The 17,707-nt window shown below is 37.9% G+C and overlaps 1 protein-coding gene across 2 annotated transcripts; it reads right to left on the bottom strand.

Annotated features, from left to right (window-relative positions):
• Positions 1-13,073: 13,073 nt before the first annotated feature.
• Positions 13,074-17,314, bottom strand: LOC137723738 (B3 domain-containing transcription factor ABI3-like). 2 transcript variants are annotated; one of them, XM_068462933.2, is made up of 6 exons: positions 14,806-17,314; positions 14,569-14,661; positions 14,364-14,464; positions 14,171-14,217; positions 14,009-14,085; positions 13,074-13,802 (listed from the first exon to the last, which is right to left on the bottom strand). In XM_068462933.2, exons 1-6 carry the CDS (start codon positions 16,687-16,689, stop codon positions 13,617-13,619), a joined length of 2,388 nt encoding a protein of 795 aa, XP_068319034.2. In that variant the 5' UTR covers positions 16,690-17,314; the 3' UTR covers positions 13,074-13,616. The 2 variants fall into 2 exon arrangements, with proteins under 2 accessions (XP_068319034.2, XP_088549389.1); XM_088693263.1 differs by having other exon boundaries at positions 14,171-14,223; positions 14,806-17,308.
• Positions 17,315-17,707: the final 393 nt, after the last annotated feature.

The raw sequence follows: 17,707 nt of genomic DNA, 5'->3' as shown, positions 1-17,707 counted from the left end.
ACTTAGAAAAAGACCTTAAGAAAAGACAGAGTACTTGGAGCTAACGAAAAACTTGGTGCAAAATTGAGCGAAATAATGTTCTACAATTTCAAACAACCGATCACACTTAGTAAGATAAAACTTTGTTATTAGTTTGTTATTGTAGTTGTTATCCAACTAGGACAGCAAGGCCACGTACCACTCCTTTAAGATGTAGTATTTAGTTAAGACCTGAAATGCAGATGTAGAGGTGGTATTTCTATTCCCACTCCCGGACGAAATCCAACCACATATTATTTGTGTTAAATGATCATTCCGGCCAAATTAAGGAAAATACTTAATTTCACATTACAAATTTTATAATTAGAAATGTTTATTTTCTTAATCTTCATTAAAGATGATCTCTATAAAATATCAGTAAAATCTCTATTTAAATTTATTTGATACATATAAATGACTTCATGATCTTTTATTCGAATGAACATTTCTAGAGATGACCTTTAAATGATGAACAAGGAAACAAAGGATATTGATTATCAAACTTATACGATAATACGTTTACGGCAAGATATAGATAAAGTGGTGCAGCCCATAATATCGATGCAAGTATCACCCCTAAATTAAGAACAAAACTTAGTTACTCAAAGATGAGTAGGAACTCCTACTCAAAACTCTTAGTGTTTTAATCACAGAGCTTTGTGCTTATGATCATAACCGCTCATACTATGAATCACATTGTAAAGATTATCTCTGTAAAAAATAAATTAAAAACTAAGGTCGTTTAGTTAATCTATTGTAGTAAATATATAAACGGTTCGTAATGCTTTTACTGATACCGTTCATTTATTTTTAAATAATTTGATGATTAAACGACCTTAGTTTTAATTGAATTTTTGCAGAGGCGATCTTTATAGGGTGATTTATAATATGAACGGTTCTAATTATAAACACGAATTTCTATAAGTTGACAACAAATAATTTAGAAAAATTTTAAGTAAGAGTTCCTACTCATCTTTGAATAGCCAAATATTATTCCTAAATTAATGCCCGTTTTTGGAAGGGCTTCCGGGAAATCCTCAAATGAGAAGAGTAGGTGGACTTCTGGCGACAACCTTCTTTTGTTACTGAAGATGGCATTCGATATTGCGTACGAGTTTTGCTCTAGTTTTCAATGGAAAAATATATATATAGTCAAACCCTATTCTCCTTCGACCAAAAAGAACCCTATTCTCTTTTTCTCGCAAGGAATTCAAACTTCTCCCTTTTTTAACTCCGAAGCCCAACAATAACGAGGAAATACCAACAATATCCAATCTTGTATGTCTGATCAATTAGTGAATTTTATAACCTTGTAGTCAGCATAGTTGCCTATTTTTCATTCATCTATAGCGTTATTAGACCAGACAAACTCTCGTAATTAGACTTGACAATTTCTTACACGACCCGTTAACATGACACGAAAATAACGAGTTTCAGATCAACACGATAGCTAATCGGGTCACACGATAATAACGGGTCCTTAATAGGTTTACCCGAGAGTGACACACAGGTAACCTGTTTTGACACAATAAGAAAAAAGTTATTTTGATGATTTAAATTTTTTAAACTACTAAAAAAAACTTACTATAAAATACCATAGATATAATGAATATGTATATATTGTTTATTAATTATTATTCTATATAAATTTTAAAATTTAAGTTTTATTTATTTATTTTTATAGGATATTATAGGCAAAGATTGAGATTAAAAATCATGAAACACATTAAAAATAAAAGGATAAATCTCAGTTTACTACCCTCATGTTTCATGGATTTCAACATTTAGTATATCAAGTTTTTTTCGTCCCCAGAGTCATACGTAAAGTGTTAATTTTGGGACAATTTCATACATCCGTTAGTCAAATTGTTAAGTTTACCGTTAACTGATGACGTGGCGCCTATATAGACAATGATTGGGCGTCACATGTCATTAAGGGGTCCACGTGGATTTTCTTTTGTTGGAGAAGGGGTTCAAAAAAAAAAATTCAAAAATTCAAAAAAAAAAAAACTTAACCCCCCATACCCTCTCCCTCCCTTCTCTCTTCTACAACCTGCACCCCTTCCCTCCCTTCTCTCTTCTATAACCTGCACCACCCTCCATTCTCTCATCCTTCCTCCCTTATCCCTCTATTCTCTTTGCAAACCGCACCAGATTTGCTTTGGGCCTCAAGGGGGTCTCCCCACCGGATAATACCCGACGGATGAGGAACTTGGTGGTGTCGTGGGTGTCAATGAAAACCTCATTGCCGACGCCGATAGCTTCGATCTAGGTGTTGGGGTGGTAAGTGACGACGTTTCACTGGACCTAGTTGGTAGCGAAAGACTAAGACTTGGCGGTGGAGGAAAGGAACCCGTTGGGGAGGTCGACAGTGACCTTGATGTCGGATCCAGCTAGGGCCCGTATTTTCTCCACCACTCTATCAGCTCCAAAATCTCCATGCCTCATCCGATCTTCTCCACCACTCCATCAGAGCCCTCCGTCTCTTCAGTAAGCTTGGATCCATCGCCTCCGACGACCCCGAGTGCCTCGAATCTCACCAAGGCCACTCAGCTCCATTACGAGATCTTAGCTCTCTACAATGAATACGACCTCGCCGCCATTGATGTGGTCGATTCCGAACTCGAGTGGGTCAAATAGACTGGAGACAAGTTGCGTACGGAGGAGAGAGGGATGAAGGGTTTGAACTAGGCTGCAGGTGTTTTACAATTTGGGGGAGTTGAGGCAGGCTATGGATCAAAAGAGATGAGGGTTGTAGAAGAGAGAAATGAGGGAGGATAGGTGGGGGTTGCAGAGGGTGCGGGGGGATGAGGAAGGGAAAAGGTGCCCGGGGGGGGGGGTGTTGGGGGAGGTAGAAGACCAGGGGGTTTTTTTTTTTTTTTTTTTTTTTTTTGAACCCCTTCTCCAAAAAAAAAAAAAAAACAAAAAAAGTCCACGCCCTTAATGACACGTGGCACCCAGTCATTGTTCACATAGGTGCTACGTCATTAGTTAATGGCAGACTTAACAGTTTGACTAACGAATGTATGAGATTGTCCCAAAACTAACACTTTAGGTATGACTCTGGAACGAAAAAAACTTGATGTATTAAATGTTGAAAACCACGAAACGTGAGGGTAGTAAACTGAGATTTACCCAAAATAAAAATATCGAGTAATTTAAAAATACCAAACACATTAAAAAATTATAATAATTAATTTATATGTGCGAAAAATATGAAAAAATATGCAAACGCTCGTAATCGCATCCTCTACGCTTTGAGGATGGGTATATGATTGTTTGAATTTTTATAACCATACAAAATAAACAAAATTCATAATCATTAATGTATAAGTTTGAAAGGTGTGAAAGTATAATAAATGTTCATAATTGCATCTTCAATGCTTAGATAATGGTTACATAGTCGTTTAGATTTTTAAAACCCTCCAAATCTCATGAACAATGTTTTTTTATTAGAGTGCAAAATTAATAAAATTAGTAATAATTATTGTAGAAGTGTGAAAAATGTAATCACTCATAATGAAAAGTTTTACAACTTTCATGAAGGGGTCAACTCCAAAATTTAGTATGTATATACTAATTTAGTATTATGTTTTACATTTTTTTGGGTCAAATTATGTTTTTCATTTTCATTTTTATTGATTTAATTTTTTTTTTTTAAACAGGTAACGGGTCGGGTCATATTACCAGTTTACTTTAACGGGTATTACACGACACAACCCGTTAAAACTATCGGGTATGACACGAAAACGACACGAACATGAGAAACACAACACGAATGCCAGGTCTACAACTACGGCGTAGTTGTGCTAGAGGTGCTAACAGGGAAGCAACCGATCGATCCAACCATACCAGACGGGCTGCACATTTAGATTGGGTGAGGCAGAATAGAGGGGGAGTTGGAGTCCTAGATCAAAGCTTACGTGCCCGTCCAGAGTCCGAAATTGAGGAAATGTTGCAGACTCTAGGTGTGGCATTGCTCTGCATTTGCTCAACCCCAGATGACAAACCAACCGTGAAAGACGTAGCGGCAATGCTCAAAGAAATAAGGCAGGAGAGAGAGAGAGGAGTGCATGGAAGTTAACATGCTCCGAAACAGCTCTTCTGAAAATGGTGGACAAGAATATAACATCACCAGCAGCAACGGAGGAAGCTCATTGGCTATGGCGCTGCAACAACATCCGTACTCTTCGAGTACTAGCTAGCACAAGTTTCTCAACGTCCTCATTGCTATACACTTCCTCCTGATGTTAACAAAATTTCCAAATAATTACTCTTCAAATAAGAAGTTATTTCAGACTTCAGCTTGGAAATTTGTCTTCTGCTTGAGTTTTGGTACAAAGCTCAGGTTTTCTCTGGTGTAAAAGCGAGAAATTTTAGTCATCAGAAGTAGCAAAAAGTTTACTTTTTAGTTTTTTTAGAGTGATATCTTGGTTGCAAGTAATTTCAGCTGGCATGGAAACATTTAGAATAGGGTAAATTATATTTTACCCCCTCAAGTTTGAGGTCGCAACCTCATAAAATATATCCCACCTCATTAACACCTCCCCCGCAACCCCCCACCCCACCCCACCCGAGCGATCCCTAGATCTGGACCTCAACAAACTCAAGTCAACGGCCCAGATGCGCCGAACAACCTAGAAACCTCCGAATCCGGTGATGGTCTTCTTGCCGAGCTCGAGTCCCTCGACTAGTCACACCATGCCCTGCTATCGAAGTTGGCGGCGATGGAGGAAAACTGTATTCTCATTCGGCAGCAAAGAGACAACATCCTGGCTCACAACGCCAAGCTAACCAAAGTCGTCGGAGAAATTTCTAACGAGAGAGAGTCGCTTCGTGACGAAATTCAGAGGCTTGAAGGTTATCTGAGAGAAAGGCAAGATGGGGTGGGGTGGGTTACGGGGGAGGTGGGGATGGGGGGGTTTGGGTTGCGGGGAAGGGGTCGGGGAAGATGGGTTTTAGGGTTTTTTTTAAATTTATAATAGGGTAAATTATTATGTTTTAAATGCATAAAATTTATTTTTTTTGCCACATGGCACAAATTTGGCAGACATGTCAGCATAAATATAGATCCCATATTTGCCACGTCACCACTTAATGGATTTTCTAACGGATGTATGAAATTGAAATAAAATGATAAGTAAATGTATGAAATTGAAATGTTTTAAAAATGTTGTATGAGGTTACAATCGACCCCAAACCTGAGAGGGTAAAATATAATTTACCCTTTAGAATATTGTGAAAGTGAAACCAACCTTTCACCAAAGATTATAGATACTCAACTAATTGCATTTTTAATCGCCGAGAATGTGTGTTGTAATTATCCCGATTTCTGACTTCTTGTCTGTTTACTAACGTGTACGAAATCAAAAAAAATATGTGAGTCTCGATGTTTTATGTTACGATGGGTAATTCAATACCTTAAAAAACAAGGACTTAATTCATTAGACGGAGTAGTTGGTCTTATATATATATTAGTTCTCATCATTATTATTGACTTCAACAATTAATCGTATTCTCTCGTTCTAAATAAATAAACATGTTATGCTGATGAGAAAATTATTAATGTTATTTATGTCATATTAAATTACCTGAGTATTTTCGTAGCCATAGCCCACAAGAACGTCATCGAGAAGCTATCATTTCATCCCGGAAATTGTGAGGAGTGTGTTCCTCCATAACCGATGTGTTTGTTGCAAGCTTGCCCAGAAATTGGGGGGACAGACAGGTTAGGGTCAAACGACGTCATAATGCAGGTCGTTTGGGTTTGGGATCACGTAATGTCACCTGAGCTAGATCTAGGTCGGTCCAAATACAGAATGGGAATGGGAGTGTGGATTCGACAATGGGCAATGTAATTGATTTGGGCTACCAAAGAAGGCCATGAAATACGGAACTTTTTGCCAAGAACAATATAAAGAAATTTTGAAATTATTTTCATTTGAATACATTATAATTTACACATATCACAAATTAACCTTACAAAATTTGGTTTTCGATCTTTTAATTTATTTTTAATTTAATTATTTTTTCGTATAAATTCTAAATGTTATGACATAATCTAAAATAGAAATGTTAGAAACCTTCTCACGTACATCCTCATTTCAACATTTTTTTTACTTCTTGCTTCTCTTCTGTTTAACCTTCCCACGTTTTTAGATGGGATGGACATTTTTACTATCAATAAGAGTAGTTAGATCATTAGAAGAAAAAAAAGTATACAAAAATTTTGGATAAATTACATTTTACCCCCTTAAGTATGAGGTCAATTGCAACCTCATACAACATGTTTAAAACATTTCAAATTCATATACTTAGTTATATTTCTTTTCATTTTTATACATCCGTTGAAAAATCTGTTAAATTAATCGTTAAGTGTGATGACGTGGCAAATGTAAGGTTCACATTTGTGCTAACACGGATGCTAACTTTGCACCATGTGAATAAAAAAATAATAAAAAAGTATTATTTAATAAAAAAAATTAAAGTTTTTATAATTAAAAACTTAAAAATTTGAAAAGAGGATTTTGGTAGCTTGGTGAAGGAAATTTTTTTTTTTTTTACCGTTGTCCCTAATAACCCAGTCCTCTATATCAGTTCACACTCATATACGCTTCCAATCACCACCACCAGAACTCACGATCTCATAACTCGCTCGCAGCTGGGTCCGTTCTGTCACTCCCAAGTTCGATCTCGACATGACTCAGTAGGGCGAGAGACAGATCTAGCGGTAGGGCTTCATCCGGTTCAACCCCAACACCTCGATTTCGTCCAACGAGGTGGATGTGGACAATGTTGGGAAAAAGATCAGAGTACACAACTCTAACACAAGTGTTGGAGAGACAACACAAGTAAACAAATTACTTGTATTACACACACAAAATATTACAACACACAAACTCTCAAAGACACTTTAGAACCAATGACACTCACTCACTTTCTAGAGACAAACTCTAGAACTCTCACACTCCTCACAAGACTACTCTTAGTTCTCACTCTCACTTGGTTGGTTGGTTACTTCTTCTTCTTGCTTGGTTTATTGTTGATACAAATGGTGTGGATGCCTTCTCCTTTTATAGGCATGGATGGAACCTTGGAGAAGCATGGACACATCATGCTAAAGATATCTTCCTAAGCTAGAATTATCTACACTAATCTTGCATGTTGGTGGAAACCTCACCATTCTTCTAGACTTTTCAACCAACTTAAGAAACAACATTCTAATCCTTTCTACAAAGGACTACTTTAACTTGGATAATCTAGCTAACCAACTTTAGTGAATGTTCTAGAGTTCTTTGTTCTAGATTTGTGCAGGTCTTTCAATGAGATGGGGTTGATTTCTTTAACACTCCCTTTCAACACCATCTTATTATTCTCTCTAATCTTGGACACCCATTTGCATGATATGAGTTTCGCATCTCTTGGCCTTGCCATTGGATCCCAAGGTTGATTTTTCTTTAGCACAACATCCTCTTTGCCTAGATGTATGCCACTCAGAATTCTGTGATGCTTCTTTATGCATCTCAGCTTCAACTGCTTCTTCTATTATTGCTGCATTGGCGTATTTGTGATTTGGCTTCGGTATTCTCGTTGACCTCCTTAGTTGTGATTGTGGAGTTGATACTTCCACTTCACTAGGTCTTTCTTTTTCTGGTTGTTGACACACACCAATTTGCAAAGGACTTTTAGGTACTTCTTGCTTGACATCGTCACCATTAAGCAATTCCTCGAGCTCATCCAGACTAGATTGGGTTTGGGCAACTTGGTTTTCCATTTCCTCATGCAATGTATCTTCAATCTCTCTCAAGTCAGGCAACACCTTATTTTCTGAGCACCACCAATAAGATGCTTTAGCGTCCCATTCTTCCTTCATAGCTAGATATGCTACGGCATCCCAGTCATCTTCACTTTTATTTTCTGAGTCGGCGACGTTACTATCTGCAGGCTTTTTGAACCAGAAATCCTTTGCCATGTGGCCATTTTTTTCACAATTGTAACACTTACCTTCAAACCTTTTATTATTCTAGGACTGACCACGGTTGCCTTGATACTTCGGAGCTTTCCCTGGCCGAGAACTCTCTCTTCCTTGACGACCTTTTGCCTTATCACCATTTGTTTTAGATCCTTCACCAACATGCTACTTAAATCTGCCTTTACTTTCTATGTAGAACACTTCCTTCTCACATCTGAATTAGAACCCTTCGATTTGCTTTGCCAAAGCTTCTTGATCGGCAAGCAAATTCTCAAACTCAACAAGTGATGGTTGGGTTCTCCATCCTTGTATAGCAGCAACGAAGTCTCGATATTCGGGTCTCAATCCATGGATAATTATTCTTTTTATCCTGGATTCTACAATGGTAGCACTAAGATCTAATTCATAAATTTCATAGCAAATAGACTTTACCTTGTGGAAATATTCGGCAATCGTCATGTCTCGTTGGGAAAAAGATTAGAGTACACAACTCTAACATAAGTGTTGGAGAGACAACACAAGTAAAAATTACTTGTATTACACACACAAAATATTACAACACACAAACTCTCAAAGACACTTTAGAAGTAATGACACTCACTCACTTTCTAGAGACAAACTCTTGACCTCTCACACTCCTCACAAGACTACTCTTAGTTCTCACTCTCACTTGGTTGGTTGGTTACTTCTTCTTCTTGCTTTTTTTATTGTTGATACAAATGGTGTGGATGCCTTCTCCTTTTATAGGCATGGATGGAACCTTGGAGAAGCATGGACACATCATGCTAAAGATATCTAGATAATTCCACTAACTTCCTAAGCTAGAATTATCTACACTAATCTTGCATGTTGGTGGAAGCCTCACCATTCTTCTAAATTCTTCCACCAACTTAAGAAACAACATTCTAGTCTTTTCTACAAAGGACTACTTTAACTTGGATAATCTAGCTAACCAACTTTAGTGAATGTTCTAGAATTCTTGATTCTAGATTTGTGTAGGTCTTTCAATGAGATGAGGTTGATTTCTTTAACAGACAACCCCCTGCCTTGATGTTCTCGTGCTAGAGCTACGTGCGGTTCATGGTCGATGAGGTCGCGAAAGGCTCGCCAAGACGGTGATTAATGGCGATGCTAAATAAGAAGGGATCGTTGTCAATGTAGGAAGCTGTAGCAGTGCAAGAGGCTGCCGCGGCAGCATCGTCTTGACGAAGAAGCCGACGAGGGGGGAGAAGAAACGGGAAATAACGTGTCGTCAGGAGAGATGGGTGCAGTGTCGGGGACGGTAAAGCCGGTAAGGATGTCATTGATGGACTTATTGGAGACAAACAAGCAAATGGGGATGGAGTCGAATCAAGGAGAAGGCGGCGTCGGAAGAAGTTTCCCAAACTAAGAATCAAATTCTTGATTTTTTTTATTAACTAATCCTTTTTTCATTACTTTTAATTCACAAGGTGCAAAGTTGGCATCCATGTCAGCACAAATGTGGACCCTATATTTGCCACGTCATCACTTAACGGTTAATTTAACATATTTTTTAACTGATGTATGAAACTAAAAAGAAATATAATGAAATGTACGAAATTGAAATGTTTTAAATATGTTGTATGAAGTTGCAATTGACCCTATACTAGAGGGGTAAAATGTAATTTTCCCAATAATTTATTTTGCTTTCTCACAGTAAAGGAAATGATTTTCCGTAGTGGATGGAAAGCTTAGTTTTTTTTAGGAAAACTAATGAAAAGAGCTTGAAAAGTTTTAGTTTTAATAAAAAAACCATGTTATAAGTTTTATGATCAGTACAAGGCCCATATTAAAGCAGTCTAACTAAAAATGGCCAAACTATAATAAATTATGATTTGTCAATTTTACCCTTAACTGTTTTAGGTTGAGTTCCAGATTTTCATCGTTAATGGAGTTCATCGTTGTTTTGCAGACCTTCTTCTTTTTCTTTGAAACAAAAATATAGATTCTCATGCTATTTAATTTATATTTTGTATTATTCCGTTGAAATGTGATTGTCGTTATTATTCATAGTAGATTTGAGGTAATGTTTTTCAATTTTTCTTCGTCAGTGGAGTTCATCGTTTGTTTCTCCAGAAAATAAATTTGAGATCTGCATGCTATTCAATAACAACGACGAGTTACTGTTTTTGGACTGTAAAAATAAACTGTTTCTAGATTTTAAGTAACATTGTTTCTGAAATCTAAGCCACTGTTTCTAGAGATAGTGTTAGTTTTTCCAGAGACAGTGTTACTTTTTCCAGAGACAATGTTAGTTTTTCTAGAAACAGTGCTAGTTTTTCCAGAGTTTTTCCAGAGACAGTGTTAGTTTTTCCAGAAACAATGTTAATTTTTCCAGAGACAGTGTTAATTTTTCTAGAAACAGTTACAAATTCAAAACATAACGGGTCGCATTGTTTTCTAAAAAAGTGGCAAAAAAATCATACTATTTCCTAGAAATGTTTAACATTAACAGTGTTATGAAAGTTGAACGCCATGGTTGAAGTCACTTTTCTCTCTCTTTCTCGTCTACTTTTTCCATTTTTTTTTTCTTTTCCAGATTTTGTAATTGGGGAAGGTGGTTCTATCACAGATAGAGATATATTTTTCTTTCTAGTTTTATGGAGAAATGGGTGTAAGGAATTGGAATTTTTGGTTTTTTCATGTTCCATGGAAAATGGATTCAGTTTGAGTGTCCTCCTCCTTGATTCAATTGCACAGCTATTTTCCTGTTTGTTTCTTTTTAATTGTACTTTTGGAGTTTGGATTCAATAATTTGGGATTTTTTTTCTTCTCAAAGTCTGGTTATTCTCCAAATCTGAATCTAATTTGGACAAGGAAATTCAAAAACTGATATATGCACCAGGAATGAAGGAAGAAAAACCCAAAAAACGAAACGCTGATCGACGCTCTGCTTGGAGCTGACGTGAGTTTTCTCCTTCATGAGAACAAACAAGTTTCAAATTTGCGCCTCCTTGTTAGGGTAATTTTGGAAACTTATGTTTGTTTCTGTTGGGCTCTGTAATTCAGCCCATATAGAATTGGAAGCCTCTATCTTTATGGTTAATTTTGAAATGTTTTTGATTAAAGAAAACTATATGGTGGTTTTTTATTAAAATAATCTTGGTCTAAGGCCTTTTCATTAAAACTCTTTTTTTTTTTTCCCCCTTTTTAGCATGGGCCTAAAATGAAAAGGGTTTAGACTAAGTTTATTTTAACCAAAATTCATGCTATAACTTTATTTAATGAAAAAAATTAAATATTAATGAAAACCCCTTAAAATTTAATAAAATGGACAAAAGCACTTAAATTTTAATGAAAAAAATTTATATTACCCGCCCTTCCATCACAAACACTGTTTATGAAACTGAACACTATTTATGAAACTAAACGGTACTACACTATTTATGAAACTGAATGGTACTACACTATTAATTGGTCCACTTTCATAAATAGTGCATAGTTCTTGGTCATGTTTCATAAATAGTGCTTAGTTACTGGGTCTAGTTTCATAAATAGTTTCCACCTATCGGTTTAGTTTTAGAAATAATACATAATTATTGGTTTCATTTAATAAATAATGTCTACTTATTGGTCTAATTTCATAAATAATGTTTACTTATTGGTCCAATTTTATAAATAGTGTCTACTTATTGGTCAAATTTTATAAACAGTGTCTCATTCTTGGTTTAGTTTCACAAAGTTTGAAACTTAGACCTTGTTTGGTCCTGTAAAAGCACCAATTGCGCCAAAAACAATGAGCCCATAAGTGATCCTTTAAATCGAAACCTTGAGAAGATTATGTTCTCAGTAATTATATTTCAAAAGTTATTTTCAATTACCATATTAAAATTCCCTCACATTTTTTACATACCTACAATAATTGAACGTAGCTCTCCATCCAATATCTTAAGCTTGGGTATCATCTTGCAGAAATTTTTCCTTGTGCCCGTAACACAAATAGTACACCACGTGTTATTATGTAAGTGATGGGAAATTTTATTTTTTATGTTATTAAAGTTTTAACACAAAAATCTCACTACTTATATAGAGACACCTGCAGTACGTGTTATTACTATCACCGCCACCATTAACACTCTTATCACCACCACCTCCAACTACAACCACTAGCACTAGGCCACCGCTAATATCACATGGTCAACGACGCCACCATTACCACCCTTGTTGCCACCACCTCCAATTGCAACTACTAGCGTTACACCATCGCTAACATCACACGGCCAAAGATGTCGCTGCCACCGCCACCACCTCCACCACCTTCACTACCACCATATCACCACCGCCACCTGTACTTGTACACCCCAACCATCACACCTTACTATTGACGCCACCTTCATTGTCGCTCCCATCACCACCAATGTTGTTACCATCTATTTTGTCGTGACTACTCCCACTACCATGTCCATCACCAACAACATTTGCCAATTAAATAAGAAAATATCCATCCTTTTTAATTTATACCTTATATCTTTATTTTGGCCATCACCAACAACGTTTGCCAATTAAATAAGAAAATATTCATCGTTTTTAATTTATACCGTATACCTTATTCTACACCTTAGACCTTAATTATAAGTGAGGAAATAAGTATGCTCTCGATGAAAGAACACAAAGCAGAATCCATCCTTATACTTCCAAAAATAAAAACTGTTACTAAAACTCTAAAAATCTAAATGTGTAACTTTCTATATTTAAAAAAAAAATAACGAGAAGTTCATAATTAAATTTTTAGAATACCAAAAATAATTCCCTAATACTAGTTCCCTAGCGTATGATAGAATCCAATTCCATATGAATAATCAAAATAATGACCATATACCCTTTCTTGTCCTTCTAAAGGAACAATTACCTTTTACATAAGTCGATCCATCTGTCGAGTGCAATGCGATGATATTCATTAAAAATACATAAAACGGCATAGGTTACTGATAACGACTGGCTGAAAATTATACATTTATAGTGCAGTTGAGTTTATATATTTTAATATGATCAAATAGTACACCACTTATAACAACATACAGCAAACAGCAATGCAAACATGTTTTTAATAGTACACAACGAATGAGGAGCATTATATCCCTTCCCATATAAATAATTTAAGAGTTTTAACTTCTACAAAATACATGTCAATAATTGACAAGCACAACATACACTATAAACTTAATTGGGGTGCTATATTATACCCGATTTATCAGCCCCAACACATATAATATCACATAATAATACACCTCCCTAATTAACCAAAACAATATTTTGAAACTGCCTGTACATTGTAACTGATCAGACCATGTTATCCAGAAACCAAAAGTCCTGCCATTCCTGACTGAAACCAACCTGCGTAAAAAGCTTCACTATTTTCTAACGCATTATGGTCTCCTCCATGAAATAGCAGCTTAACTTGACCAGAGAGAAAAATGGACCAATTAAAGACAAGGAGGCTTAGCTAGATATGATTTGCAGAGAGTCGTCGATCAACTGAGATTCATCAAACCCTAGGCTATCTTCACCGTCCATCAGCCGATTCGTTTCATGCATGTAAGAGAGAAGAAAAAACGTAAGAGGTATCTAAGTTGCAGTTGGTCATCTCTTTCATTTCCCTTATCTCTTACTTTACTCTTTCTTTCTTGTGTGCGGTTGTGGCTGAAGAAGGTGACGAACCATTGTTGCCAGGTGGAGTGCTTGCATGCTGGTTCCTTTGCGACTTTCCTGGCCTTTTGTTGCCCTCTGATTTTGGCCCGGCCTGCCTCTCTGATTTTGGCCCCGCTTGCCGTACTTTCACTCCTCGTATCATCTATACACATATATACATATACATTAACAAAAACATAATTAACACCATTTTTTTTTATTTAGAGTGGATCGCATTACTAGCCAACTTGGTTTATACTAATTAACAACAATATTTGAAAAAATTACTAATTCTCTAATAACATTAATATTCATGTGATAAAAAAAAAAACTAATTAAAAAAGAGGCTGTGATGTCCTTGATGCTTACATATTTGTTACATTTCACGTCGGAGTAGATGACTATGAAGTCTCCTTCTTGGAGTCCATTTGCTCTCACAAAATCTCCTTCAATAACATAAATCAGTTGAAATTTAGAAAGACAATTAAAACAATGCTTGATGCTTAATAAATATAATTCATCAATGCGCACCTGTGTTTTCAAGGAGATACATCCTGCTTTTGTTGTTGGGCCAGTACCTGAAACTCCACATACAAAGAAGAAAGGGGGACAACAAAATTACTTATAATTTCTGAATGTACTAAAAGCAATGAAATTAACATTAATGAACCTAATATTTGTGACTGCAAAATGGACATTAAGAGACTCAATATTTGTAGAATACCTGTAGCGCATGTTCCACACACGAGAAGTCCCAATGTCCTCCATTGCAATGGAAATCCCATCTCTTGCATCCAATTCAGGAAGATGGGTTTCTGCTTCTTTCTGATATTAACACCAAAAACAACAATTTCCACTCAATACAATTTGTTTCCCATACAAGTAATACAATTAATCTTTCGAACCAATTAAGGAAATTAATAACTAACTTTTGGCAACACAATTCTTCCAAGACTACCCACATCACTCTGCTTCAACACCTTCTGAAGAAGAAACTTCAGATTCTTCTCAGATTTCCATCCCTTAAAAAAAAAACACAATTGCATGTAATCAATTGTTGTTCATATAATTCCAATCAATTAATAAATTTTTGGAGAGTATCCAATCAATTAATATCGAACGAAATAAAAATGCTAAGAAAAAACTGCACCAAATTACAAACCCACCTGACGCCTCTCCTGTCTTTCTTGTCTTTCCTGCACAGCACTACGACCGTGATTGTAATTCTGTGCTTGAGTACTAGCTGGCCGATCCATCTGCTGCACTGGTGGAAGTGGTGCGGCTTCCTGCATAATGCTAGGCATCATGGCCACCGCAGAAGGGGACGGGGCTGCTGTGGCGGTGGGCCAGTAAAACCAGTTGCCCGGATTGGCCTGCAGCGGCACAGCACCAGTGCAATTAAGATCAGTAGTGTTTCCAACAAGCCTTGTCTGCTGAAGATGGTGATGATCTGGCATTTGATTATTAAGTTGCTGAGAATTCTGTTGATGGCCGTGGTGCCTATGGTGAGACACAAGCCTTCTCTGCCTCGCCATCCGTTTCTTCCTTGCCTCTTTGGTAGCCGAAGACCCTAACCTCATCAACTGATGCTCACCATTCCCGGGAAAATATTGATAAGGCTGGTATTGACTGCCGTACCAGGCAAAAGCCTGGGGATGGTGTAGGGGAGGGGCTAGGTGAATGTTATTATCCTGGAATGACCCGTAAGGGGCTGTTCCCATACCGAACGGAGAAGACGGCCATGATGGCTGACCGGATTCAATCATGTGATGATGATACTCCGGAGATGTTTGGTATGGGCTTGGCCCATTCCCCAATGGGTCAGCTGCCATGTACCCCATCATGGAAGGATAAGTCGCAGGCGGAGGAGGAGCCGGAGGAGGAGTGGGGATAAGTAGTCCCCCGGCTGCCGGATCATAGGCGGCTGCATGTGGTGGAGGCGCCATCCATTGTGTTTGAGTGAAATTACGAGAAGGGTTTGATTCAAATACTCTAGAACTAGGGTTAGGGTTAGGGTTTAGAAAAGGATCTTGGTATTGTTGTTGGGTGATTATGTTGGAGTCTTTGGTGATGATGCTATTGCTGCGCCTCTTTTGGAGATGGTTGGTCTGAACCCACTCAAGCACAAGTTTAAGCAACTGCTTCATGGCCTCTTTTCCTCCGCCCAAGCGCCTGGCGGCGCACTCGATCGTCGACTTCTTGATCTTCACACTTCTCAAGTCTTCGGCGGAGACCGTCTCTCTGTTGGACCTCAGCCACTCCAAGAACACCATGGCCATGTCGTCCGGATCCTTGTCTTCATTACTCAGATCCTTATTAGTATTCTCCTCATCATGTCCAACTACTTGTTTTTGTTGTTGGGGATTAGACTGAATAGTAGTAACGGTTTCATGATGGTCTTGTAATAGTTGAGCCATGGCTAATTGCTGATTATCTTGATCTTGTTGAAACTGCTCCATGAAAAGGCTGTCACTTTGGAAAATGGAAGAAGGGTCAAAAAACTCGTTGGGTTCAAAGAGATCCATGTACCCAAAAGTTTCCGTCTCATCCATGCAATCTATTCCGCCGCCACCACCGCTGAGATCCAACGGCTGAGAGATCTCCATCGAGGCGGTGGAGGACAAGGCATGCGCATCAACTGTCTGATCATCAATCTGCGAGTGCTGGTGGTGGTAACTGTTCTGGTTGGGCTGCTGCTTTCTCTCTCCATCTTCGGGCTCCGCGTCCGACTTGAGAATGGCCCAAGAGGCCGCGGAGGAGGACGAGGAGACCGATGAAGAGGAGGAAGAGCACGTGACTGGCTTGACCGGTGCAGGAGTGGAGGATGAGGAGGAAGAGGAGGACATGCATGGGAAGTCCGGGAGAGGAGGGAAGTGGTCGTTGTAGAAGATGGAAGGGTCATTGATATCGGCAAGAAGAGCAGTCTCCTGGCTATCGTCAAGCCACATCTCTCTGGGGTCCACTCCGAGAGTATCCTCCTGATCTTCTGCATGCAGATCTTGATGGTGATGAAGAACCGGAACCTGAACCTGAACTTGCTCCCTCTTCATTTCTTTTGAAACTTTTGATCTTCAATGAACAAAAACAAAACCCTTTCGGAATTTTTTGTTATTTTTTGCCTTTCTGTTGGTATCAGATATTTTTGAGAAAGAGAGAGTGGATAATACGGGGATTAATTGTTCTTCTTCTTCTGTGTACGGATAAGTGCAAGTGGGGAGGAAATAAGACTGTATTGGATAAAGGAAGCAAGAGATTGAAAGGACCCGCTTTTCGTATCAAACCCTTACACAGAGGCAACATAAAACATCTGGTCTATCAACAACAACAGCAAAGACATATATCTAAACCACACAAAATATAATAATAACTTATTTAGTCACAGAAAGCGACGTCACCACTCTCTAATCCGTGAATCTATTCATATTTAATCACGTTATTATCACAAAACATCGGCCTCAACAAACATTGATTCTGCGCAGACCAACAGAAAAACAACTTCAACAAACCCTAGTTCTTCACAGGCAGGGCTGGAACCTGGCGGAGCCGCGGTGGAGAGAGAGTAGAATAGTGGAGGATATAGAAGTGATTATGTTCAGGAGTGTGGAGAGAGAAGGCGCATGGTTAAATGGAGGGGGGGGGGGGGGGAAGAAAAATCTCTCAACAACCCCCATGTGTGGTCTGGTTGTTTCTGGGGAGTTTCAATGTATTTGCATCACCAAGATTTCTGATAAATTTTGTTTTTTTTGGTTTTTTTGGTTTTTTATTTATTTATTTTTATTTATGGAGATAAAGTTCAATTGGTTTTTTTCCTGGGGTTTTTTTATCTGAATTTCATCCCTCTATCCATTCACATACATGACCTATTAAGTAAGAGAGAGAAGAAAAGAAGAGGCAGTTTTAGAGAGAGAAAGGAGAGTAATAAGAGAGGACGGATTAAAGAAACAACAAAACAAAACCTCGTGCCTCTGCTTTCTCAGCCCTAACTCCGTATTTTGTGCCACCAACCATACGTTCCCACCTGAATGGTGCCACCGTGCGGTGCCTCAGCCTTTATTATTATTAACCCCC

The sequence above is a fragment of the Pyrus communis genome, chromosome 5, assembly GCF_041283825.1.
Source record: "Pyrus communis isolate YQ-2024b chromosome 5, ASM4128382v1, whole genome shotgun sequence".
NCBI lineage: Eukaryota > Viridiplantae > Streptophyta > Magnoliopsida > Rosales > Rosaceae > Pyrus > Pyrus communis.
This window is presented reverse-complemented; position numbering and strand designations above follow the sequence as displayed.